We start from the raw sequence: 26,323 nt of genomic DNA on the forward strand, positions 1-26,323 counted from the left end.
GGATTTTCGTGATTAAAACTAGAACGCATTTATAATCCATGTTATGGGAATGTATCTTCCATTAGCGGTATGAGTTTCGTAGCGGTTTTAATATAAAAACTCTTTTTGTTATAGTTTTGATTAAAATTGTTATTAAAATTTAAAATGAGCGATAATCATCTACGCTTTCATGATCCTACAGACATGAATCGAACGGGCAATAACTTTATATTTGTGACATCAGTCTCTTTCATAACGGAAACGATGAGGGGATGAGCCCTTCGTAATAGGGGTCGCAGCCATCGGATATCTACGAGTATTCGTATGAGCTATGAGACAGAAAGTCAATATTAGTTGTCTGGAAAAATATGCGTTCTTTTTAATAAATTGCAAAGCACTAAACAAATTTTGCGAATATTCAATGCGAGATAACCACAAATTCCCTGAGTGTTTAGTTTCCACTTAAATAATTTATTAATTCCAAGACTTATAAAATGATTTTTTCGATGTTTACAAAGTTTATTCAATGGAGTGTAATAATGCAAGTTAGTGTTGCCTGCAGGGAAAACAGACATATCAAAAATTTCCTATTGTCGCGTCGACATAAAAACTTTTTCAATATTTACATCGTAATGTTCTCTCCGGAATTACATGTCATAGTTGTGAATATACAAAGTTTGTGGAATTTAGACATACTTCGCATCGATAAGATATTGTTTCAAGAGAGCCATAAATTTGCTACGACCTTTTCCAAATCAGCTACGCCGGAAGTTTCAGCTATCCTTAATAGAGCTGCCTTGTATAAACTTCGCGATTATGCCAGTTTATGAAAACCTGAAAATTTTCAAATAAACATGGCGAATCAACTTTATTCAGATCACGTTTGCTACCTGTCTGGATGCAACCCTTTTATCAGGGAACATCACGTTCTGCCTTCTTAATTGAGATGTTGAGTTATAACAAGCAGACCTGTAAGCGGTATGATTAGGATCAGAAATCCTTCAGGATGAATGGCATAGAAAGTTCAATTACACGACCGAATACAAAGCTGTCTCCTTGTAAAGCGGCGACCTGAAAACGTGATATTTTTATCGAATCCGGACTAATTGCCGTATTTGTTATTCCATCGCTGCAATTTCACTTTTACAACGTAGTTCCGTTGATAGAAGTCAAGTCGAATGGAAAGATTTTACATAAAAAAGTTTCAGCCGGATTGTAATGTGATGTACTGCAATAAGAGAGAAAAACTTTGTCCATTTCGGAGACATTCAGGAATTAATACTGTAAAGTTGGATAGTAGATAAGGGAGTCTATCGAGACATTACCCCCAAGCTAACAGAAATAATCCCAGCCTGATATTCTGGAATTCGCCTTGAGACCGAGAATTTCCCACCGTGCACAAATAAACATCCGTTTTATATGTTTCCTTAAATCAGTTCTGATTTTTATCGAAAAAACTTTTTCGCTAAAACATTAAAAAATTGGAAGTGGAAAGAAGACTCCGAGATTTTTTGTTTGTTTATCAGACCAGTGGTATTGATTGAGTGGAGTAGCGAGAAGAGCAGTTTGAGAATAATGAGATGGCTTGGAGGGAAACATTACCGAGAAAACTGTCGCATTCTTGATTTCGCCGACTCCCTTATTCTTATCTAGCCGAAGATAAGAAGCAGTTTGATTCGCCTATTGATTCCTACCCTCAACTTTGATACAACCAACCTGCTTAAATCAAGCAACTCCAAACGTGTCATTGCTTTCCTAACGACCCAAGAGAATTACTACACTCGATAACAAATTATATCAAAGCAATTCCAATTTGAAAAACAGAAATTCGTGTATATTGGAAAACTTAACTTAAAAAACTGGCGTGACTTACTTTATTACCTAAAAACCTAAAAGCTACAATAATTGTCTCAAAGTAGACACATTTGTGCATATGTGTACATCTCACCGCAAAGCAAACTCTATTATTTTACAAGTGTGGTTTACAGAGAGATAACAAGTTAGCACCTCTAGAATGCGTGCTCACTTCTGGTTCACACATGAATGCTATCTTATCTATATAATAATTACACTAATACTTCCTAGAAAAATATATGCTATCGGACATTAAACAGAACGATCTCACTAAAATGTTACAGCATTAAAAAAAAACAATTTCATTTTCACATCTAAAGAATTTGAATAAAAACTCTTCTTCGAATTTTAATTCTAAACTTATTTATTGTTGGCAAATGAAATTCATCAGTTAAATATAAGCTTGAAGCAAATCAGCAACTAGAGAGATATTGATTTCGTTAATATCTTTTTTAATCAAACTGCGCATCGTCTTAAAAAATAAAAAAAAATGCTACTGTGCTCTGATATCATTCATGTTTAAACAATTTTGATGAGAATTTTATTTACGTAGATTTATCATTTGCCGTTAAGACTTTGAAATTCTTTCAATACGTCAGTCAATGAATTTGTTTCATTTTTGAGATAATTAATTAAAAAAAAAGAATTACCATTTATTGTTATTAATAAATTGATAGTTAGACAAACTTATAGCAACGTTTTAGACTTCGTTGCTACCCTAAGTTTTCTCTCCGTATTATGCAGCTTACAAATTAATAAAGTAATGTAATGATTATTTGATGCAGGAACCCAGGAACGTGAACTTAAAATAAAATATTAAACATTTTTCATGAAGAATATGAATATATACAAAATGCTTCATATAAAGACAAAACAATTATAAACTAAAGATTAACTTTCTCACTTGCCTTTTTGTACTTTTATGGTCTACAATTTTTGAAAGAAAATGTTTTTCTAGAGAATACAATCTCGGCAATACAAAATTCACGTTGTGGTAATATTGTCGAAAGTTAATTACTTAATCAATTGACATTTTCAGCTATAAAATAATAAGTGGGATGATTATACAAGGTGATTCACGAATAATAATGAGCCTAACAAAATGTGCGAAGCAACCAACAATACAAGTCCCCCATTATTTTTTAGTTTGTGTTTTTATTAATTATTATTTCACATAATGCTTTTGATTAAATTTGACAAATGTAATGTCGGGCATGTTGACTGTGTTGTACAAAATTAAATATGAATATATTTTTTAAATCCATATAATAAGTGCAAATGTAATCTTGGCTGCTTCACAAATTTCGTTAAGCTCATTATTAGGTACTCGTGAGTCACCCTGTATATATTATTATCATCTATGACATCTACTAGCAAAACCGAGCTGCTCCGGTTTCACGGGTCATATCATTGATTACGAGTTTATACAGGGTTATTCACATAAGATGACGAGCCTGACCAGGTAAAAATGCAACCCAAAATACATTTTACAAAGCCTTCATTGTGTTTTGGTATTTAAAATTTAAATCCTACTTACCCATTACTTTTGTAATTTTAATTGCTTATTATTGTTATTAAATAATACTTTGTTGAGAGAGGTATTTTTCTGTCAGAACGTGACATTCAGTAGGCTGACGTTAAAAACGGGAAAAATCTGTGTTTTATGTGCATTATGATAATGTAATAGGGATCGAGATAGCTTTATTAATTGTATTGTGGGTTGCATTTTCACCTGGTCAAGCTCGTCATCTTACGTGAATAACGCTGTATTTGATGAGAGAATATGATAAATGAATAAATGAGGAAAACTACAAAATATTGTATTCAATATGTTTGTTATTAACTTATGCGTTTATTGGACGACAAGTATCTCTGTCCTTTGGACTTTAATTATTCATTTAGAAGAATTCAAATTTAAATTCGTGTTTGAATAAAAATGTCTGTGGAAATCGATTTTCCTTGTCTGATCGCACAAAAGATATTTCCTCAATGCCGTAAAATATTTTGCGGCAACTTAGTCTTCGGTTGAGACTAGTAAAAACTCACTCTGCATTAAACAAATATGTATAAGGAATACCTACTGTATGGTGTGTTTGTATAGTGACTTAGTCGTTTCAATTTCTTTGAAGTACATTTTCGCATGTAGCGATTTTGCATATTACAAATTTTTACATCTCAAATTTCAAAAGCAAATAACAAAAACAGTTGGAACAGTAGGAATTCAGGGTTTTATTTTTATAACAAAAATTTACAATGCCAAAGTAAGTGAAATGTGCGAGTACTTACCTACCTTTCAACTTTATTTTATCTTCACATGAAATATTTCAAAAATAGTTTGATCAACTACGAATTATTAAGCAGTTAATAACGGCAGAATTTCACCCGAACCTATGACCCTTGAAAATTCTGCAGTCATATTGCAAGGAGCATAATAATTTTATGAAGAATAGACCTAAACTTTATTTTCTTTTGTACATATTGTTAGAGAAGAATTTAATAAAGTTGGCTGAAAGCAAGGGCGACTCCTAAAAAACTATCATAAGACTTCTTATGCAGCAGACAAAATAAAATATTTCCAGAAAAACGCATTTTCTAGATATCGATCCAGCAACTTAAATTAGTAAAATGCTATTTCTGTGTCATTTATGAGCTTCTCTCATTGTTCACTAGAAATCACGGTTAAAATCGGGAGACTCTGATGTGTTGCTGGAATTTGGGATTTAATAACTTGGAATCGAAAATTTGCGGTTTATTTGTCTTTATTTACCACACATTTACTATATAAAAAATATAAAATGTGTTATTTACTACCTAAAATATTTACATGTTTTTTGTATAGGTTGAGAGTGGTGAAATGTTAATACATGAACATCATAAATATTGAAATGGTTCAGTTCACAATTCTTCGGACTTCAATAAAGGACGGACTTATAAATAGTAAATTTAGTAGAGTAGTTTCTTTGACTATCCTGATAATGATCTATGCATTATATACATCATGAAAATTTACAAACATTGTCCATTAACGTGGCACAGCGCACTGCATTCTGTCTGTCAATCAGCACTGAACTCACAGGTTCGCGTTTGGTAAAAGTTAAATTTAGCACTGGCCGTGTCAGCCGACGAAAGGATATCCAGGATAGGGCGCCGGGAAGAATCCTGGGAAGGCCGGCGCCGTGGGCTGGACGGGAACCGAGGCCGTCATGTAGGTGGTGAGGAGAGTTGGTACGACTTTCGTGGAGAATATCGTCGTGTAAGCCGTCTTAGCCCCGAAAGTCAGTTTAAGGACCTTGCTATCAGTTTGCGTAATGAGCGTGCTTTGGATGACGGGCGAGGAAGTGACAGCGAACTGAGCCGCAGCAGGAAACAAAGGATTGACCGGAACAGGAGGAGGTATGGGCAAAGCCGGGGCGATTGTGCTCGTGCCGAACTCGAAGTCGGTCTTAGTGACGGTGCCGAGCACTTTGGAGATGGTGCTGAGCACAGTCGCGGCGCCGTTAATTATGGGAATAACGTGAGACTCGTACACCGTCTCAACTTTAATGACCGGTTTAGAAGTGGTTATAACTTGTCCCTGTCCCGGGTTGAGGAGCCGCAGCAGCGCCAACTGTTGGAGCTGGTCGGGGTTGAGTCCCGGCGTGGGGAGGGGCTCGCTGAGGGCAGGCTTGGGCGCGTGGGCCTTCTTCAACCGCGGATGCGCCTCCGGAATCCTGGATTTGTCAACGTCGGACAGATCAAAGTCGGAGCCGATGCTGGCCAGGTCCAGGTCGAGGGGGAAGGCCCTCTTCGGGTGGCCGTCTTCGTCTTGCTCGTTCTGGTCGCCGAATTCCAGCTCGAGGTGGAGCTCGGAGCCGGCCTCGTCCAGGTGACTGTTGAACTCCTTCAAAGTCTTGCTCGGGATGAAATGGTAGGCTTCCATTGGAGGGAGGGTTTTAGTGGCTGTGACTAATCTCGTAACTAGATATGTCTGTACGAGGGTTGAGGTGGCGGTTTCGTTGCCGCTGTGAACGACAGGGAGAATGTGCGTCTTGAACATGGTTTGCGTTGTGCTGAACGTCTCTGTAAGTGTTTCCAAGGGCGGGGTCTGCATGTCTGATGCGAGATAAATTGGCGGTAACGTGGCAACGCTCGAATCCAAGAAATTATTGTCCTTGCCGTAATTGCTTGAAGTGGCTAAAATATTTTCTGTTAACGGCTCCGAACCCGTCGGCGATATCGTCGCTTCGGGCGTATTCACCAGGCTTTTTTCGAATGTGGACGTGACGGTAATATATCTTGTGTTTTTCACGTTTCCAGCCTGAAAACCCTTCAAGTTACCAAAGGAAATTTCACAAAATATTTTCTAACAAAAAATTCAAAATACCGCAATATCCCCATTACACTAATTAAGATTGTTTTTTTTTCTAACAAAATAATCGTCCTTAACAATTGCTAATGGATGATGTACAAAGTGTCTATAAAAGAACGTAAGTACATATATCAAGAGTCCTGTGGAATTGTGAGGCGCTATGTAGAACTATGTAGAGCCGTTGACGCCGTCAAATCAGATGTCAACAGTCAAATGTCAAATTATTAAATCTTAGTGTCAGTTGTGAGTTCGACGTCTTAGTTGTTTTGCTTGTGTTTTTCTATATTCTACTTATTTTTATCTTACAACAGTCTGTCATTGAGGGCCTTACATAACCTCTGTCGTTCTATTTAGTACCACAATATGCTACAGAGCGGCAAAAATCAAATATAAGTATACCTAGATACATTCTTTTATCGACACTTTGTAGATACAACCCTCCGTTTTTAAATTTGAATTTTATTATCGATATTTTTACTAAGTATAATTCACCGTGTAACAAAAACAGTTAATTTTATTAAAATAAACAATTTTGTATGCCAGATCATTAAAAATAAATTTCGCACCGTGGAGCTTTGTGATCATTAGCACATTCCTAAATGGCAGCTTGAAAAAGACACAAGTTTTAGTTTTAGTGCTTGTTTGAACATACGAAGGGCATAACAAGCTCACTACAGCTTTGCTAATTTGAAACCACGTTATCGCACAATGTTAGCTAGTTTTGAGCAATAATTGGGTCGGCCAGGAATATTAAGATTTTATTTACAACAGCTGATTAATTTTAAAAGTTGAAATTAAAATGTTGCAGTTGAAAATTCATTTGGGATTCGAAGTTTTCATCCGAGTCTGTTTAAGTTATAACCATCGAATACAATTCTGAGGCGGAAAGATGAAATCTAATAATTTATATAGAGCTGAGTATAAAAGAGTATGCCCTAGCCATTTAGGGTCGGGGTAGAAGAAGAAGATAAATAAAAACTTCAAGCTAAAATTATCTTTTTAAAAAATTACTTTCGGGACAATGTAAGTATTATGCAAAAATGTGTCGCGATAGCAGAGCACCAAGATTAACAAATAAATATTATTTTATGTAGAGCGAATGTTTAAGAGCATAAAAATAGTATGCCGTGGCCTGCGCGTTGCATTTCAGCAAATAATTGGAAAGCCAATTTGAATGTCGCATTAATTAAATCTCGTTGATATATTTTTTAATTTGCTAATTCAATTCACTCGAAATGAAGTGACCAACATCTAGCATTTTAAAATAATTATAGTTAAATATAAATAGTTAATTTAATGTTAAAAATAATGAAACATAATAAATAAAACATTTATAATTAAAATTAATTTAGTGATTATAAAATTGATATTTTTCTACGACTGATAAAAAACTGCACTGTATTTCACTATTTTTTGTGCTGAAAAAAGTACCATTTACGTAGCCTGTCATTATTTCACTCTGGTATTATGCAAAACGGGCACAGAAATAACGAAATCATAAGAAATCACAAATTGCAGATTTGTGGTTTGATGTTGATTATTTTTCTAATTGGAAACAGTCGTAATAATAATGGATGAGCCTCTGCCATAAGTATCATTGTTACTCATGGAATTGCTGCACTCCCTACGGATCGTTAAATTTCCCATTTATGAAAAAAAGTACTACTTTATGCACTTGTTACATAAATTTTCATGTTACCTAATTTTGTAATTTTATTTATTTTGGATAATCAAATTTTTTTTGTAAAAGTAGAGGCCTAACAGCACTAGCTGAAACAGGTTTCACTAAAAATCCAACTGAGAAACCTGAGAACGTATTTTTTTATAAGGATCCACATTCAAAAGAATGCTTTTGACAAATAAACAAAAAAATAACTGATTTCTTGATTACAAGATGTTAAAAAAAGAAATTCCAGGATATGTCTTATAAGTCTAAAAAATGTTTTTTTTTACTTTTTTCAAAAATCTTGGTACTTTCAGTATAGAAATTTGAATCAGTTAGAATAATAATTTTTAGTTTGTTTGGTTTGGTTTGGCGAAGAATAAATTCTCTGTTTTGAACTTGGAGTTATTAAAAATTGACGCTAACCGCTCGTCCCATATCTCGATTGGTAAATTCTTAAGAGAGCGCTTTTATCTGCGTTTCCGCTTTACCTGGAACGTGAAGGGCGACTTGATGGTGGCAATTTCGTAGTAGATGTCCTTAAAATCGGGAGGAGTTGAAATTTCCACCTTGAGCGTTTCGAGGGGGAAAGGAGTGTCGAGTTTATTTTCCGTGGAGCTTTGATCGTCAATAATTGAAGCAATTGATTCGGAGCCCTCGAGCCCGTCTACGTCGTCCGACCTGGCCTGGGGTGTAACGACATCGTTGAACGCCGGAGACACGTCTTGCAACGTCGTCGGCGTCGTTCCGACCGTCTCGTTACTATTTTCCTCGTCGTCGTTTTGCTTCCTGATAGTTACTCTCGGCTTAGGTGTTGTCTTGTACTGCCATCTGCCTGGAGACCGATTTAATTTAAACTTATACAAACTAGTCGAAGCCGAGATCTGTTCCACTGTCGATGCTTGAACTTTGGGTTTGTAGCCCCTGCGACTGTAACCCCCGCTATTGTTGCTGACTTCTGAACTGGAACTGCTAGTGCGATGTTGTTTATTTCTTCTTGACTGATATCGTTTTCCAGCACCGAAGGAAGGCGCCGTCGTTACTTCTTCACTGTGTACAGATACAGGTCGTGTCGTTGTAGTTGTTTTTCTGCTACTCCGACCGAATTTGTGAGGTCTGTGTGAGGTGTTGTGTCTGTATTTTATTTACAAGTGTTAGTGCAATGTGTGCTGCTGCTGCCCCATGCAACGCATTCATTTGAAATATCCAAACTATCTACCAAAATATTTGAATATTTCAAATTTTGCTATACACACTTTTTACATTTAATTGAATGTGCAGGCTGCACTGTTTTCCAATTTAATTTTATAAATCAACTATATCAACATTTTCAACTAACATCAATATTTATAACTATTATATTTACTTGCTTTTCAATATTAATCCGTAAATTCATGCGGTTTAAATCACTCACTGGTCCCCATTATTAACAATCCATACTACCGACTAAACTAATACCAAAAACTAAAAAATATCAAAATTATTTTTCTCACTTGGGAAAATGGAAACCAGTTTTTTAAAGTCAAGCTGAAATAATTATGTAAATGTTGAACAACAGCCAAAAATAAAAAATTAAATACGGCTGGATGAGCTCTTCGTCTATTTACAGCTAACAAATGAAAATTCAAACGAAGCTTCATCGTCTCACTTCGGTGAGTATTTTTTCTCAGAAAGTTAATTTCTCCCAGGTAGTATATTTGCACAAAGAATGAGACAAAAATTGCAAAACTGACACAATGTCTTAATGTAAAAACTGGATTTCAAGCAATATGTACTATCATAGTGCTATGTATTTGTTTTTATAATTTTTCAGTAAAATTTTAATCAATTGAAGGGACGAAATTTATTATGGTGTGATTTGATTTCAATTATTCGTTACAACTTTTTCCTTTACATTTCATGATCTTAAAACCCCATGTTTTAGGCAACCAAGTAAACACGTTTAACTAACAGTACTTTATAATAAGTCATACCTCATGAATTTTATACAATTGTGCATTTTATTATTATTATCTGATAATGGAGAAAATTTATAAAATAAACAAGAGCAACATTTTATATTCGTAAGAATCGGTAATTTACCAGCTTTACTGCGAAACACGATGTCACTGGTAAGCAGTTTTGCGGTGAAATGTCAAAGAAACGTCAATTTTAAAGCAAAAAAAGTTTCGATTTCGGCAAAGTTTGCAGACCTTTCCTGTAATTATCCCAGAATAAGTGGTAAAATGGGTTTTACCACTGAAAATAAAGCATTAATTATTTTTAACATGTAATTAATTAATAATACATTTTTCGAGAGGTAGGCAACCAATAAAACTGTGCATAGCAGTATACAATGTGTACGATTAAGCTAAGACAGATGTTGCGATAAAACAAAAGATGAGGTAGCACTCTTGATTTGTTTTCTTGTTGATCACTTACATAATAAGTCAGTAGCATCTTAACTTTCAATAATTTTTCACTTTTATCTATACTGAATGCATTATAATGTTTATAATATGCTGATGCAAATACCCAGATTGTGGTGATATGTTGGCAACATTTTATACTTCCAAACTCATTATCTTTTGTGAAGTAAATTCCTGAAAATCAGTTACCCAAATCGATTTTTTAAAATGGAAAATTACGAGCTGCAAAAAACAAAGAAGGATTACTGGGTATCTGTGCCATTGTTATTTAGTCTTTATGCTGCGCGATGAAAGCCGTTTGGGGATAAATAAGAGCCTTGTTTCAGCTCCGAATAAAAGCTTAATAATATTGAAGCAAATAAATTGAGATGTGTTTAAACTGCGACAGCCTGCAATTCTCTCCATATTTACATTCTTCACAACAAACTCACTTGGAATTTCTGGCGGGTTGCGCTTGTACCCTGGCGCGTTGTGATTTCTTGTTCTTGGAATGCGGCGCGACATCTTGTTCGTTGTTCTCATCGTCGGTTTCCGGCTCCTTCTGCCTGTTTTTAAATCTCGGCTTGAAGGAGGATCCGGCGGGTCCCGTCGGTTTCCTCGTGGATTTAATGGAATTTTGGGAGGATTCGGCGGCTAGAGCTGTCTCTTCGCTGGCGGAGCCCGCGGGAGTCGGTTCCAAGTGGCGATGATGCTTGTTGGCCTTCCCCAGTGAGGGGGCGGCCGTTTTGAGGATTCTCAAGGTGGGCGAGGGGTTGATCTTCGCCTTCTGGTGGTTGTTGTGGAGGCGCGAGGTGCTCTGTAACACTTGCGCGTACTTCCCCGAGATGTAAGTTCCGATAACGCTGGTCTCGTGGATTGTTGTTGTTCCATCTTTTACGACAGTTCCTCCCAATTTAGTGACTAATCCCGTCGGGTGTAATGAGTCCGGTCTCTTCGTGGCGGCTTTGTTTTTTGGCTCGGCTGATGGACGCGGCTTTAAATGGAACTTGGAGCTCGGTTTTAAGTTTATTACTTTGTACGTTTCCTCCACAACTTCTGAAGGCTGTCTCGATAGGAAGTCGTATTCAGGCTCTCCTATATTGTTGCCGATTATGACAGCTGGTTCCTCTTCGGTCTTGACCTCGACGACGCTACTAATAATCGGCTCTTTCGAACTCGTTACGATTTCTACTTTGCTCGCGATAACCGGAGGACCGCTCACTATTTCCACTTTCGTGATGATATTTTGACTCGAAATCCGTTTACTCGGAGCCACCTTTACCACTTCTACTTTACTTGAAATGGCCTTAGACACCACACTCGGCTTTCCCTCAATCACGTTAACTTGGGTGGAAGGCGAAGCCCTAACTTCGACCTTACTCGATAGGATTAAAGGAGGACTCGACTGTACTTGAACAACTGAAGAAATCTTCGTAGACTGCGGAGCTTTCTTTTCAGGATTTACCTCAGTCTTGCTCGGTTTTATTATAATCGTCTCTTTCTTAACCTCCGACGGTTTCGTATCGATCACCGTGTTCGACGACACCTCTTTTACTTCCTTCGGAGCTTCTGAAATGACGATACCTCTCAAATTTCATTACCGACTTAACGACGAAATTTTAAATACCTGAAACTGCGGCACTCTGCGGAGAGAAAACCATCACAGTGTTTCCAATTGTAGTGGTAAAGTCGAGGAAGCCATAGACAGTTTGAGTGACGTAATTTCCCTGATTAACTACGGAGGAGGGTTGCAAAGCGGCAGGAGCCACATCGGAATTGACGAACACAGGACCCGCTGTTGATGAAACTAAACTTGCTGAAAAAAAATCAAAGATTTTAACAAACGAAATCTTAATTAAACAATCCACTTCGACACTTTTCACACTTTCTTTTATGAAGTAACGTTATCAATCGGGCGCTGAAAATAACATTTCACTCATTACAGCAGCTGAAATGTAGCGCGATATTTCCTCAAAGTGGGAAAACTTTATGAAATATGACCGGCTGAAGTTTGGCCGTTCTCATAGCTCACGAGAACCATTTAAAGAAGTTTACTTTTATATAAGCTTCATACAATAACTATAAAACTCCTTGCATGAAGAGTGTTCATTACACTGTTTCTTATAATGTCTTTGAATCGACGGCACATCTCACCTAACTTGGAGAAAACTCCGCAACTAAATTACGGCAATATATTTTTCTAGAGTTTGGTACATTTATTTCATGCGACTGAGCTGCTCGTGTTCGAAACAGGGCGCCGAAAAAATAAATTAACTGTTAAAGTTGTGCGTTCAATAATAAAAAATTACTAAATAAGCTGACAACTTTATTACTGATCTGGCAATTGAGACAAAAGCAGCTTGTTCTGCAGCAACTAATTTATGTCGAAATGAAAAAAATATAATCAGCCTGCGAAGTTACAATGGAAAGCTCTTTAAAATCCTAAAATATTCAGTGGTAAGAATATTAAGACATTGTGACATTGTGTTTGTATCTATCTAAGATTTGATTTGATAAATTTAAAAATTCTTGAACAACTAGGTAATGTAAAAAGAAAACCAACTGCGCATTTACTCTGCAAATTTAATACATACATGAATCTTCTCTAAAAATTTTATACAAAGGAATTTCATCATTACTAACTCAACAAAAACAAAAAATCTCACGGTGAGCTTGACTAATTTATTTCTCATGTTCCACCAAGGCTGCATCATCTTATAACTAAGTTAAACATATTTTGTCTAAATTTAAACCACCACACTTCCTATAGCTTGCAAAATCAATACAAATTATAATTATTGAATATTATGTGGTTTTGCAACATCGCTGAGTAATTTGTTGCTGTCGTACAGTGTCACATGGTCCAATTTAGAACCAAGAGTGTAAATAAACTTATTCTTATGTGTATAATAAATACGTAGTTTGTTGTGAGTATTGAGACCTAACATCATTCGATTTCTGGTGAAAGAGCCGGCAAACTTTCAACGCCTACTAGGTTCCCACAATCATTTATCGACACTCTGTATCTCAAAATTCTATTAATATTTTTTTTTGTATTACTTTCATTTTACGGAGTCAATGGTGTTCATATCTAACTCGTGTATTAAGCAATTTTTTTAATGCCTGGACTTACAATACTTGCTACGCTCGTGTGTGGAAACTTCCCCCTTGTAAATTAAAGTAGGGTTTTATTATCCGGAGGCACATTTAACAACTTAGCACATATTTTAAACATGTACAAGTCGGTAAAAGTTTCAAATTCAGTATATTTAAAATGAGAGGATCGATGTGAAATTTTATATTGTAGGATAAAACACAAACATGTCATACATAAAATGATTTCATAATTTTATTTGAAACGGTAACAATAATAAATTACAATACGGTCTGTCCATCACATGAAATCACATTTTATTTTAATCATGGTATTAGAGCGCGTGGTCACAAACACACATCTCAACAATCATAAAACGTCATTATAATATTGGCATTGTACTGAAATTTAAATAATTTTATCGAATGTGAAATCGTTTGATTTTATAAATACACTGATGATTAAAATTTTATCTGAAAATGTTTATACTATCACAGCAAAATTAAAACTTTTCGGATATCTCTAAGTGGAAAAAGTCTTTTTCGTGTAAAATCTGCAAAACGAGCAAGGTTCAATTTCCAATGTAATTTTTGGTTGGTCGACGTAAACCGAGTCGTTGTTTCTCTACTGTTATTAAACCCATTAGTCTTTCACGTTGGCGGTTCGTTGCATCTCATTTGTCACAAGGCTGAATCGATGCACATGCAATTTATTTACACGTGCTTTTTCACGTGATGTGGAAAAAGGTCAACCGATCTATCCGCCCCACGTTCTTATCCAAACAATTTAATATTAAATCATCCAAAGTGTAGAAAACTTTACTTAAACTTTAAAGCTCTTTCGTTTTTATACGTGCTTTAGCACCCATAGTTGTTCTTATCATAACCATTAGTTTTCAGGTTTTAAAAGTTTACTAGATTAGGGACGCTTCGGCGATGCTCGGATAAATAAAATCGTTAATTTTTTAATCACGGCTGAATTAAGCTTTCAGCAGGGGCAAAAGAGATGGAAAAACTTTTATCGTTTTCTTGAGTGGCATCAGTCGACTAGAAAAATCGAAGGGTGGCTAGCATTATGGGCTTAACCAAATAATTCAATTTAGCAACTGATGGAGAAAAGCTGAATAATTGGTGTGAGAGGAAAATGAAGATTAAGCCGGCTCTGGAATAGCGATAATGACCAGTTTTCAAGAGATGGGCAACGGATTTTATGGGTCACGTTTCACTTTGGAACCTCATTAAATTTAGTTATTTCTACCCCAACAAATCCGGAGAGATGATGCATCGGGAAAATTGATTCTTTATTAAATATAGACTCCCCCGGATCGTAATTCAACAACAACCGGATCTGCAGTTTCGCTCATCGATTTTAAAAGGTGAACCGTTCGTAGAAAGCCCTCAGCCTTGATGACTTCACTCAGAAAATCGCTCCGAATGCAACAGATACAGATCGCAGCAGTACCATTTTTAGAAGTGACTCACGCATTTTCTAGATTTATGTTTGATTAATTCCTCGTCGACATACACCAATAAAAATACAACTGGAGCAATGCTAAAACGCGCTGCTAAGTGGCAATAATAAATAATGCAAGGCTCATGTGTCAGAACATTTTTCTAACTAAATGCTATTAATATTTCATGTTTAGACACGATTCCTCGTTTGATAATGTGAATAACAAATTGCTTAAAAGGACCCCAAACGATTTTTAAAATATTCCCGTGTTAAAGGCATTTTTCCATGAATATTTTATGATTTCCCGTGGAAAAAAAAAGTTACGTAGTAAGAGCGATACGTCCGATACGGAAGTAAGGACTAGGCGAGGTAAAATTTTCGAAAGCACTCACGATTCAACGCTCCCACGTGAAGAAAAATAATTAGCGAGGACATAAATCCTAATTAAAAAAGTTGCACGAATTACTCGAATTATGGTTAGTAAACATAATCTGCTCAACTCTGGCGCAAAATAAAGGAAATTCTAGTGCTCCGACGCCACATTTTACCAGATATCATAAACGGAAAGCTTCTTCCGCGGTGAAATATGATAATTAAGACAATTTTACATTTAAAATTATTTACTTTGTCTTGCCATCAGGAAAGCTTTTATGTACAGTTTTCAGAGCTTAATTAGTGTGTAATTTATCACGTGTCCCGCGATATAATGTCTTCAGCTTAAAGCTCCAGAATTATTTGCATCAAACGCAAATGATGCTTAATATATCGTAGGTAAATGCGTATTCGAGAGTTAGTCCTGCATCAGCATTTTAACGAGCGAATCTGGACGAATTTATTGTTAGCGATTCATTCCATCGAAAATGCTTTAAGGGCGTTTTTAAATGAACACACCGAGAAAAACTTGGCCTTCGACAACACTAACGAAGTTTATTTTAATTATTTCCCATTTACTCGCCTTTTCCACAGTCAGCAAACTTATAATTACGACTCCTGTTTAGTTCCATACAATTAAGGATACGGCGATTTTTCATTGAGCTGTAGAACTAGGATGTGATCCATTTTTAATTGTTGTCTGTCGTTTCCATTGAATTCGCGTCCTTTAAAGTTCTTGCAACAATTAGCGTTCACCATTTTTGTATTTCGCTTCAAGGACCTAGCATTTTCTCGTAATTGGTTTGAAATTTAATTATTGTTGTTGATCGTCAATAAAAACGATTGTGCCACGGTCTGCGTTCTAGAGAGCAACGTAAAATAATTCAAAGGTATGTTTCTACTCAAAGGTTTCTCCATTAACCGAATGTTCCCTGCAAAGAAAATATTTAATGTATTTTCTAAAATTAATAATTTCTTGCTACGTCGTTATTTTGTCTCTTCATTGTTTCGTTCGCGGCAATATATATGGCACGAGAGAAAACACGACTTAGTAATTTAGTCTAAAGCAAATTGGATTAAACTTAATCAAATATTTCAGGTTTCCGTTTTAATTAAAGAAATTCACAGTAAGCTGGAAGCCAAATTTATGCGAAACATTTTCATCTTTTGGTCTTGCTATTACGAAATCATAATCCAGATTAATGCCGTTCCATAGAACGGCATAAAGGAAAATATGATAAAGCATTACCCTAAACTAAAGGCATTTACCGCCCACAAACTACCTAAAAAGATGAATCTAAATTGGCGCATGAATTTAGTTCGCAAGAAAAACAATGACTTTTTCTCTTCTTATCCGCCCTCACTGCGCGAGGTGGAATCGCGAGAATGATTGTGATTCTAAATGCGATTGCTAATTGGGTAATGGGGCATTTTTTAACTTGATACGATCTCGATTACAAAGTGATTGCGACATGTGCTTGACAATTAATAATTTATGTTCGATTCATAGAAGATAAATCAGTTGGCAAACCAAGTCGCGAGTTAAGGAGTTTGACATTAATGGGGTTACAAGTCAAGGTTTAGTTAAACGTGAATCATCGCCGAGCTTACTACAATGAAACGTTGAATTTATACTAGAAAAAGTCCATAAGAATGTAAACACGTGGGAATATGAATAATTAATTTTTTACGGCCCCGGAGCGAAACGTGTTATGAAACGAACTCGTCTTAGGAATCGTCTTTCATGACCGTATCATCCCATACTGGTGAATAAATTACTTTTGGTTCGTATGGAAATCGGACGTGAATTATTTACAATTACACGCTCAACCCGAATCTTTATTATTCCGGAAAAGTAATTCCGTAATCTATCTCGCTTTTAATCCCCGAGAAGCGGTCCAGGGTCGCCTGATTTTTAGGATAAAGTTGGGAGCCACAATGCAGATCAATTACTTTTTGATCATGCGATTAGAGTTAATCTGAGCTTTCCAACACAGATGTCTGACCCATGTCAGTAAAACGGTTTTTATTGCCAGCACGCCTGATTAAATTTGAAAGTTCCCTAACATCATATGAAAGCAAGACATGAACTTTATAATTAATAGCGGCTTCTGTTAATACGTTAACTTGTTTTGTTCGCTAATACCCCGCTTAAATTCGGTGTTTAAATTGATGTTTTGCAGGGCGGCGAGAAAAATCACCCGGACTAATCCGGCCTTCTCGGCCGGCTCCTCCTCCAAACATACTTATCGTAAATAGGAATTGTTTTCGGATGGAATGAATATTCATTTCCGTTTTTAGTGGCGATAAAACAAAAATCATTATTCAGCAGCGCCGGCGATAGGAAGGGCAATAATTTTCAGACTGACGTTGCAGAGGTGGCGTTATAAATTAAACACAGACGTGGGGTCTTGCTGCGGTACGAAAGCCGTGTTTTCAGCCGACTCTTGACAGCCGGCGCCTGAAATCCGGATCACATATTGCAAGAGACTTATGTGCCTCGTTTCCTATAAGAACTAGAAAAATACGTCTCAATCCATTGTTTTGCATCGGACCATACAGTTAACCCCGTGCGATTTACTCGCTTCCGACCAAATTTATCCCGAATCGAATTAAACTGATGGCATAGTTTTGTCTTTTGTTTATCCTTTCCTGCTGAAATATCATTCCGAAAATGCGAAGACCGTTCGAAAGCGCTGTCTCTCGCTCTTTTGCTCCACGCAAGATACACGATCCACTTTTTTTAAAACTTTTAAATTCAACATTTTATACGACTTTTTCAACGTTGAACATTCAACGTAGATAGGTGATTTTTAAATGTATCAATCGGTGCTGATCATTCTTAACGATAAAAATAACACGTGTAAGTTATTAATAAAAAAAAACTGATACGTATCAATTATTTAAATTAAATATGTTAATTAGTGCTTATCATAGAAAAAAAAATGTGTTTATTTTGTCAGCATAAATATTCAACACATACTCGGATCCTAAAACAAAAGAGTGTTTTTTTTAATGTAATGCAAAGGCTCTGTTTTTTTATTGGTTCCTGCTGAAGAATTTATTCAAGACTAGTCTCAGTCTTCTGTTGTGAAAAAGTATACAATACACAATTTTTTCTTCCTTTTCGAAACATTAAGTTATTTTTTATGATAGTGATTCTTTGCTGTTTGCAATTCGTGGCTCCGAGCTAGATTATAATTGATGATTAAATAATAAGAATAAGTTTTCAGTAGAAAATCATTAAAAGTACCGTGCGATCAAAAATAAAAAAAATCGAGAGGGCCATGATTAATACGCTTCAGTTGGCAACACGTAAAAAATTGACTGTTGAAATTTGCTATTACAATATGTTCACTTTAGAGCAAAAAATTTTCATTGGGCAGTGTTACTCCAGAAACGGAGGAAGACTTGAGAACGGCGAATGGTCCTATTCGACACCTCGAGTTTTTGAGGAATTTCAACAAAAGTTTCCGAACTTTCAAGGCACTTACCAACAACTTGCCTTGATTATTTTGTTTTTCCATACCTGAAAAACAGGCCTGGCACAATTTCCGAATTAATGCAAGTAATTACTGATAACTGCAATTTAATTTATGTCCCGACTTTGCGAAGGTCATTTGAAAACATGAAGCGAAGAGTAACATTATGTTTGGAAGCTGAAGGCAGACATTTAGAACATTCACTCTAGTTTTTGTAAGAATACGATTGGAGTTCCTCATGTATGAATTTTCTTCACGAACAAAATATTTGGTAATATTTGTACAATATTATTAACTTAAAATAACTGTGACTATATTTTTTCGTCTTCAAGTTTTTTTTTTATTTCTATTGACTCTAACGCCACCGTTAATATATTTGTAGACATTTTCTTTAAAAGATCATCTTTCTTCTGATCATGCAGTGCCTTTTTTGAGAATTTAATGTTAATTAGTTAATGAAATGTCCTTTTTTAATGAAAATGATCTTCGACATAATAAACTGTCTGTTCCTTTCTATTTTTATTAATTATTATACTTTACCCTAAATGCAAATTTTTGAATAATCAATCGAAGCTCTAACTTAACAAACACATTTTTCAAAACATTTTTCTGTCTCGATTATTTTAGATTTTTAATATTTACATAAAATTGATACTTCATAAAACGAGTTGTTTACAATAATTTAAATGCAAATCCCTCTAATATATCAGCGTAAATATAATACCCGTTTTGAGTTGAGCACGTCCGTTTTATAATAATTAATTAATAATTTAAATTACTAACTTTAGCGCACGGGTAGGTAAGCCAAACAAAGAGCATTGACAAAAAATACGAAATTCATTTTATTTGTAACGTTAAACCGGCCGGCATTTATAATACTGTTTAAACCTGCTTCAAATCGGATTAAGTGAAAATATGAAAGTGGTTTTTTGTTGCAAGTCTTCTCTTGGTTGAAATGATTCAAAAATAAATCTCTGAATTGATACTTTCTTCTCAAATCTTAAAGACCTAGACTTCCGCCTTGAACGGAAGCGGAAGTGAACTAAATTGTCCCAAAAAAATTTTCAGACACGTTTTTTCAGCCAACGTTTCACTTATCAATGATACCAAAAATGTGTTCATTATTGAACTGCACTAATGATGATAATGACAGGCGTTCATTCAATGTTGTAATACATGTTAGTTATTCGTTCATTTTTTGCTAGTTTCCTTGATAAAATATGAAATATATTGCTACGTAATTTTGCAATAAATTTATCAATGCAGATGGGAAGTAAGATCAATTTTAAAATTTAAAAGGGTTGTAACAATTTTATGAGCAGCATATGCGTCTCTCTGCAAATAATATAACATTTTCAAGCAGCTTTTCTACAGTATGTATATTTAATTTAGCATCAAACACAGAAATACGTGCATAAATTAAACTAGAACAATAAAACAAGACTGCTTCCGGCGCTACTCCAGATTGAAATATATTTAAACTAGAGTAGTACTCGTATACAAGAGTGAATATTAAAAACCAAACCTGCAGCGACGTTAATAAATTAACGCACATCCCTCTGTTGAAGCTTTTTGTTTCTCAAACAAAATTAAATACATTTGCTTTGCAATATTTTTTCTCATTTTGCTCCCAACTGGCAATTCACAATCGCGGATCAATACAATTGTTAATTCCTATTATCCTGTTCCACAAATAGTCTTTACACTTCGGTTGCATTATTAGATTGTGTTGAATGGAATCGACGTTTGGTGTTGAAACCTCTGACAGTTAGATTCTAGCTTTGTCTGAAAATTAGCGTAATCATCACTCGCAAGTGCACTAATCAATTTTCGATTGGTCCATTTAAAAAGGGTTTTTATCTGTTCTGAATATTCGACGTATTAACTAATATTGGAACATAATAACTTGCGTATTGGCAACAACTAAAATGTTTTTTTTATGAAACGTACAGGTATTTCACGAGTGATAATGAGCCAGACGGAATTGAAAATGCAACCCACAATACATTTGCAAAGCAAACTGGATACGGGTGCCGATAATATCCGGTTTGCTTTGCAAATGTATTGTGGGTTGCATTTTCAATTCCGTCGGCCTTATTATGACTCGTATTATACCATGTATTTATTTGAAAGATAATAATAAAATGCCAAAAATTGATCGATGTCAAACCTTAGCTAGCTTATTTTTATGATATTAAATTATAGAGTAATAAACGGGAACAATCTTAAATAAATTTATATGGGTCGTAAAGTTTTCAATTTCTGTTAAAGCCCAACAGTTTTGAATAGAAAGTTTGTCCAATTTGTTTACAAGCTATATGTTTTAATTTTTTCCACAAATCACTTACTTTCTGTTAAATATTTGAAATACACGCTTAAATCTAACACGTAATATAATTTACAGGAATGAAACACTTTACTAAGAGTTATCAATAGTTTGTCCACAGAAACCTTACATGATAAAGCATGCTTTTTAAATCCAATTAATTAGGTTTGCTTGTAATTAATTATTATTGTTTGATGTCAGTCATGGGAGAACAAAATGTAATACTCGTAGAATTCTTCCACTACTTTGTATTCATCAAGAAGAATATGTCTCAATGGATTTTGCAACATATGCATACGTCGAGCCTTGTGTAATTTTTTTGTTACAGATTGTGAATTTTATTTTTACCATTTGTTTCGCAATGACTCATTAGTAAATATTTTTAACACTTAATTATCTTCACTTTTAATTAATTAAGTTAATAAACACAATCGCCTTGAAAATATCTTGCTCAAAACGCGAACTTTTTATTACCAAATGTTTGGTATTTGTTTATAAATAATTGACCAACCAAAAAATTATACCCAGAATTAATTCTATCATTGTTCTGATTCATATTAGCTGAATTTATTAAGTATGTTTGTTGTGTCTACTGAAATTCACAGACACACACACTAAGCATATTAATTATTCGGCTGGAATTCTTGTAAGATGATTTCATGCTGAGTACCTGTTTGTTGGTAATTTTTTACATTTATGATGAATGTGATTATTTTTCCATAATCGTCGAGATTTTGTTGCAACCATGAACTTATGTAAATTTTCGATTTTAGTTCTTTGAACTTGCTCAATAGCAAATGAATGATTTGTTTCTCACCGTGACAATCAAAATCTGCATTTTTTACACTTGACCTGCACAAAGAGAACAATTCGAGGCACGCCCGAGCAGTCTCCTCAAAAAGTAAGAGTCCTAATGTCAAATCAATTAAGAATAATTGAGACCACCAATGACACGTGACTAGACGTTTCGCAGCTTTTATCATTGACACGACTAACAAAGTACCAACGATTTTTTTCGACCGTGTGATCTCATTAGTATCCAATTAAGCCTTGCCCATTTGTCGCGAAAAAATGTGGAAGTTGAGAGGATACGGCTTAAGGTTATGGAGATATATTCGCAGCCTGTTCACCTTTTGTGTCTCTCGCAGGAATGCCAATATCCGCAAAACGGGAACACAGTCATAAATTAATGAAAACAAGAAGAAAGTAATATGGGTACCGTATAAAACGTGGACATTAATAACATGGTCGTGTGTAATGTCAGAGGCAGAGCTCCTGGAGCTCAGGTGACTGTCTACAATTCAATTTATTAAGGTGGCCTGGTTGAAAATGTTTGGCTAGTAAACAATTTATTATTGGTGCTTTTTGCTAAATCCCGAGCATTAACGTGTGGATTCACCTGAAAAGAGAATTATCGCGATCGTCGAACTTTAAATTACTCGATGGCTGCGAACGGCACAAGACGTCTCTCACAATTTTTCCGGGTGAGTTCGTTTTGTCACGGCAATTATGTATTATAGCGCAAAATAAAAATCGAGCGCATTTTCGCTGCTTCTAATCAGACCAATATTCCGTGGAGAAATAACCGAATGCGCGACCGAGTACCTGCCTGTATTTAATGTGATTCGAGTGAACCGAACACATATTCGAATTGATCGCCGCCCCCAGGTGACAACCGTTTGAGAGCTAATACTCAAAATTATTAATGTAGTCCTGGTTAAACTACCCTCTGCGAAACGTGTTCCGATTGATTATGGTTATTACGTTCGAGAAAGTTCCCTCGTTATTGAATTAGGTTCTGTTTTTCATTGTTTGTGGGATGTATGTTGTTCAGCACTTGAACTTGATCCTTGTATAAGAACAAATCTGAAAAATACCAAACGAGGTCGTGCTGGCGAGCGATTACCGATGAGGTAATTGCACGAAACAAAACCGTACATAAGTTTCAGTTTAATGTATTAAGACGTATGAACACAATGTTACTCAATTAAGACGATAAACCGGAAACAGATTGCATTTTGCCTGAACAGGTTTAATTGTCTTCGGTGTATAAAGTGCAATTAGTCTCAAGTGCACGAACTCCGGGATATGGAACAATTTATACGCTTGCGCCAGTTAAACTTAATATAACACCATACATAAGATACCGCAAGAAATAAAACACCGACATTAAATGTTCTCTATTAAAAGTACATAGTTCTAATCGGATTAAACTTAATACCCACTCGGAAACTCGATGTGAATGTATTTGATGTGTCGAGTACTCTTCATCATCTGGATGGTACTTCTTACTCAGAAACAGTCGATTGTGTATTAAAAAATTGATTCCAAAATAATTGGAAGAACGAAGGAACTGGACAAGATCTGACTGCATTTCGCTTGAATTTGCAAGAGCAAATTGCAATCGTGAGGAAATGTGGACGCTATTCAAAACCGATGGTTGCTCTTCTGGACATTAGTGATGCTTCGTTTAGTCGTATCTCTTCGATGCACTTTGCATTTTCGCAATAAATCAGTGTGGAGCCGTCGCTCAAATTGCACATTTTACGGCATTTAACAGAAATTGTGAAATTTTGGAACTGGTTTTGTGGCCACAACTGAAATAATTTGATTTTTTTCCTCAACATAGTTGCACCAACGGTGTGTAGAGGATTGTGTTGAGAAATAAAATTTAATTTTTAAAATGTTTTTTCTGTGCCAGGGACAAGAAATTGTCCACGCTCGTATGCGATTCTTTGATCAGTCATCTCTTTAACAATAACCTGTTGAAATCAGCGTCACATGGTAATAAAATTTCTCATTTAAGACGAATCCGAGGTGGATTCATCTTAAATCATTCTTCATGAGATGACTATGCTTCTTCCTACACTATAGTCAAAGTAGCTCTGTTGAAAATTAATGACCGTCATCTGCAACGTGGAAGCGATTACAATCACAGCATGATACTGAAGAGCCATAGACAAAAGTTGCTGAGTTAAGACACTAAGGGCATTTTACCTAAACAGGTGCAGAACATCTTGGATGAAGAATTGGACATGAAGAAGGGTTTGATTCAAGAATAATCAAACTAAATATTATAGCTTGGGCTTTTACTATTCTAAGGGAAAATTATGATTGATTGTCTCTCAAGGGTTCAGTCCATCATGTGGGATGATTGTATCGATGAAACGAAAAAAAGACGAAAAACTCAATAAAAAAGAATTGTTTTACTTCTATAACGCATTTACCTAAACATCGATAACAATCATTGAAGTCTTTATTGGCTTCAAAAAGAATTTTATCGCATCTCGATACGGTTGCTTCAGATTTATTTTTATTCCCAAGATAAAAAAAATCTGTACAACAAAAAGTCACAGAGACCGTTTGCTTCCAAAGACAAAAGAAATGGATAATATATTGTGTTACAAGGTTGGGAAGTGCAATATAACAGAATCGAGGAAACTTTCCGTGATTCTGTTAAAAGCGCTTAAGAACCATCTAGCGTATATTATTTTTTTGGACTACCAAATGTATCTATAAAAGACCAAAAAGAATGTCCCATTTTATGGTAGATTACAAAAAACCATACGATTCATTATATCAATAAATTGTCGTCTTGGTTATTTTGTTTTACATAACAGCATTAGTACTGTAATATTTCATAAACGCACTGATTTTTTCTTCTATGAAAACCAGCCACGAAATTGTTCCATCTGAATTTAGTGAAGAATTAGATAATGAGCAAGTGAACAAACCACGTGTAATCCACGTGGTTTGTTTGACTATAGTATATTTCAAACCAAGGTAAGAAAGTGGTTTCTTGCAGACCGCAGGCAAAGATTATAAACCGAGTCGTAGACGAGGTTTGTAAGTGCCTAAGGTCTGCAAGGACACTTTCTTAACAAGGTTTGAATACAATTTTTTTCCCTACCGGCACAACTTTGTTGAAAAAAGTCAAAAAAGATGGTTATGTTCGTGATTAAAACGAAAATTTTGAGAATTGAATAGTAGGCTGTGTTATTTGTTTAATTAACTTGTCATCGCATTTGAAGATTTGAGGTTTGTTCGAAAATTTGATATAAACAGGGTAAAGTAATCTACCTACCTAGCTTATCTGTTTATTTTCCAGATTATATGATTGATCTACCAACTTGCTTTATTGAATTGGCTTTCATTTATCAATAACTTATTTCACTTTTGACACTTTTGACTTTTGTATTTTGGTACAGTTTTACCATAAACATTTCATGATTCACTTTCTTACCTTAGCGAGAAAGTTGAATTTTCTCACCTCAAATGAGGTATCCACAGCCTACATTTCTAACCGGTAGGGAGAAAAATACTTTTAGACCTGTTTAGAACTTATTCCTACTTTTAATTCATAAATACCTATATAATTTTTATTAAAAAATACATATAAAGCAACAGGAAGCTTTTTATTCTTTGTTATATTAAATCTATTTATGTTATCAGTTGTTAGCAGAATATAATTTTACAAAAACTAACTTATTGTTAGATTAGTAGTATGCTCCAGAACGAGTTGTTTCCAAGGAAAATAATTTAAAATCAATTACTGAACCAATTTTCCTACAACACGTGGAATAATAATTTAAAATCTTTTCAACGAAGAACCTAAATAGGTAAATTTGCTGGACGATTTACGAGGAAATTTCCTCATTTGCAAATATCTCATTATAATATTAGTCGTAGAATGAATAACTAATTTTTTAACGACTGTTAAAACAACTGTGCTATATTTCACTATTTTAGTGCATAAGACATCTGTTTATGGTAATACTAAAAAGCATAAAAAAACGTTTGACAAGGTAGACACAGAGAAAATGTTTGAGTGTATGAGAGAGAGAAGAATAAGCGAATGGCTGGTAGATTGAGGAGATATAAGCAAGAACAAAAAACAAAGTAAAGGTGGGAGAGAAAGAAGGCGAATGGTTTGAGACGACAAAGGGAGTGAGACAAGGCTGCCCGCTTAGCCCCTTGAGATTTACGATATATGTGGCAGATATGGATGAAATCTTGAAGAAAGCACCAGAAAGTTTGCAGCCTGGCATTTGCGGACTACTTGGTAATTGTGGCAAAGCCGGAAAGAGAAATGATGAAGAACCTGGGAAACTATGTGAAAAAGAAAAACCCGGAAGTGAATATTGAGAAGACGAGAATGATGCTGTTCAATAAGAGAACGAGGAAGAATGAAGAGAATGAGTGGGACTGGGAAGGAAGAAAAATAGAACAAGTTCAAATACTTGGGTTCTAATACAGTGAAAGAGCCACGGATAAGGCACATATCAGAGAGATAGTGAAGACAGCAAATAAGGTAGTGGGATGTGTTTGGGGAATAAGAGAGGGAAAGTAGGGAGGTGATTTCAGGA

General features: G+C 35.3%; 1 protein-coding gene across 5 annotated transcripts in view; it reads right to left on the reverse strand.

Moving 5' to 3' along the window:
- Positions 1-4,574: 4,574 nt before the first annotated feature.
- LOC138132897 (uncharacterized) overlaps positions 4,575-26,323 on the reverse strand; it is a 90,641-nt gene continuing 68,892 nt past the window's right edge. For 4 of the 5 annotated variants that reach the window (XM_069050603.1, XM_069050606.1, XM_069050605.1 and 1 more), the window contains 4 exons: positions 11,859-12,047; positions 10,684-11,800; positions 8,336-8,978; positions 4,575-6,130 (listed from right to left, as the gene is read on the reverse strand). In XM_069050603.1, coding sequence (XP_068906704.1) covers positions 4,949-6,130; positions 8,336-8,978; positions 10,684-11,800; positions 11,859-12,047 — 3,131 coding nt within the window. In that variant the 3' untranslated portion in view covers positions 4,575-4,948. The remainder of the gene's footprint in view (positions 6,131-8,335; positions 8,979-10,683; positions 11,801-11,858; positions 12,048-26,323) is intronic. The other variant, XM_069050608.1, reaches the window with a different exon arrangement.

This window comes from Tenebrio molitor, chromosome 6, assembly GCF_963966145.1.
Source record: "Tenebrio molitor chromosome 6, icTenMoli1.1, whole genome shotgun sequence".
NCBI classification, from domain to species: domain Eukaryota; kingdom Metazoa; phylum Arthropoda; class Insecta; order Coleoptera; family Tenebrionidae; genus Tenebrio; species Tenebrio molitor.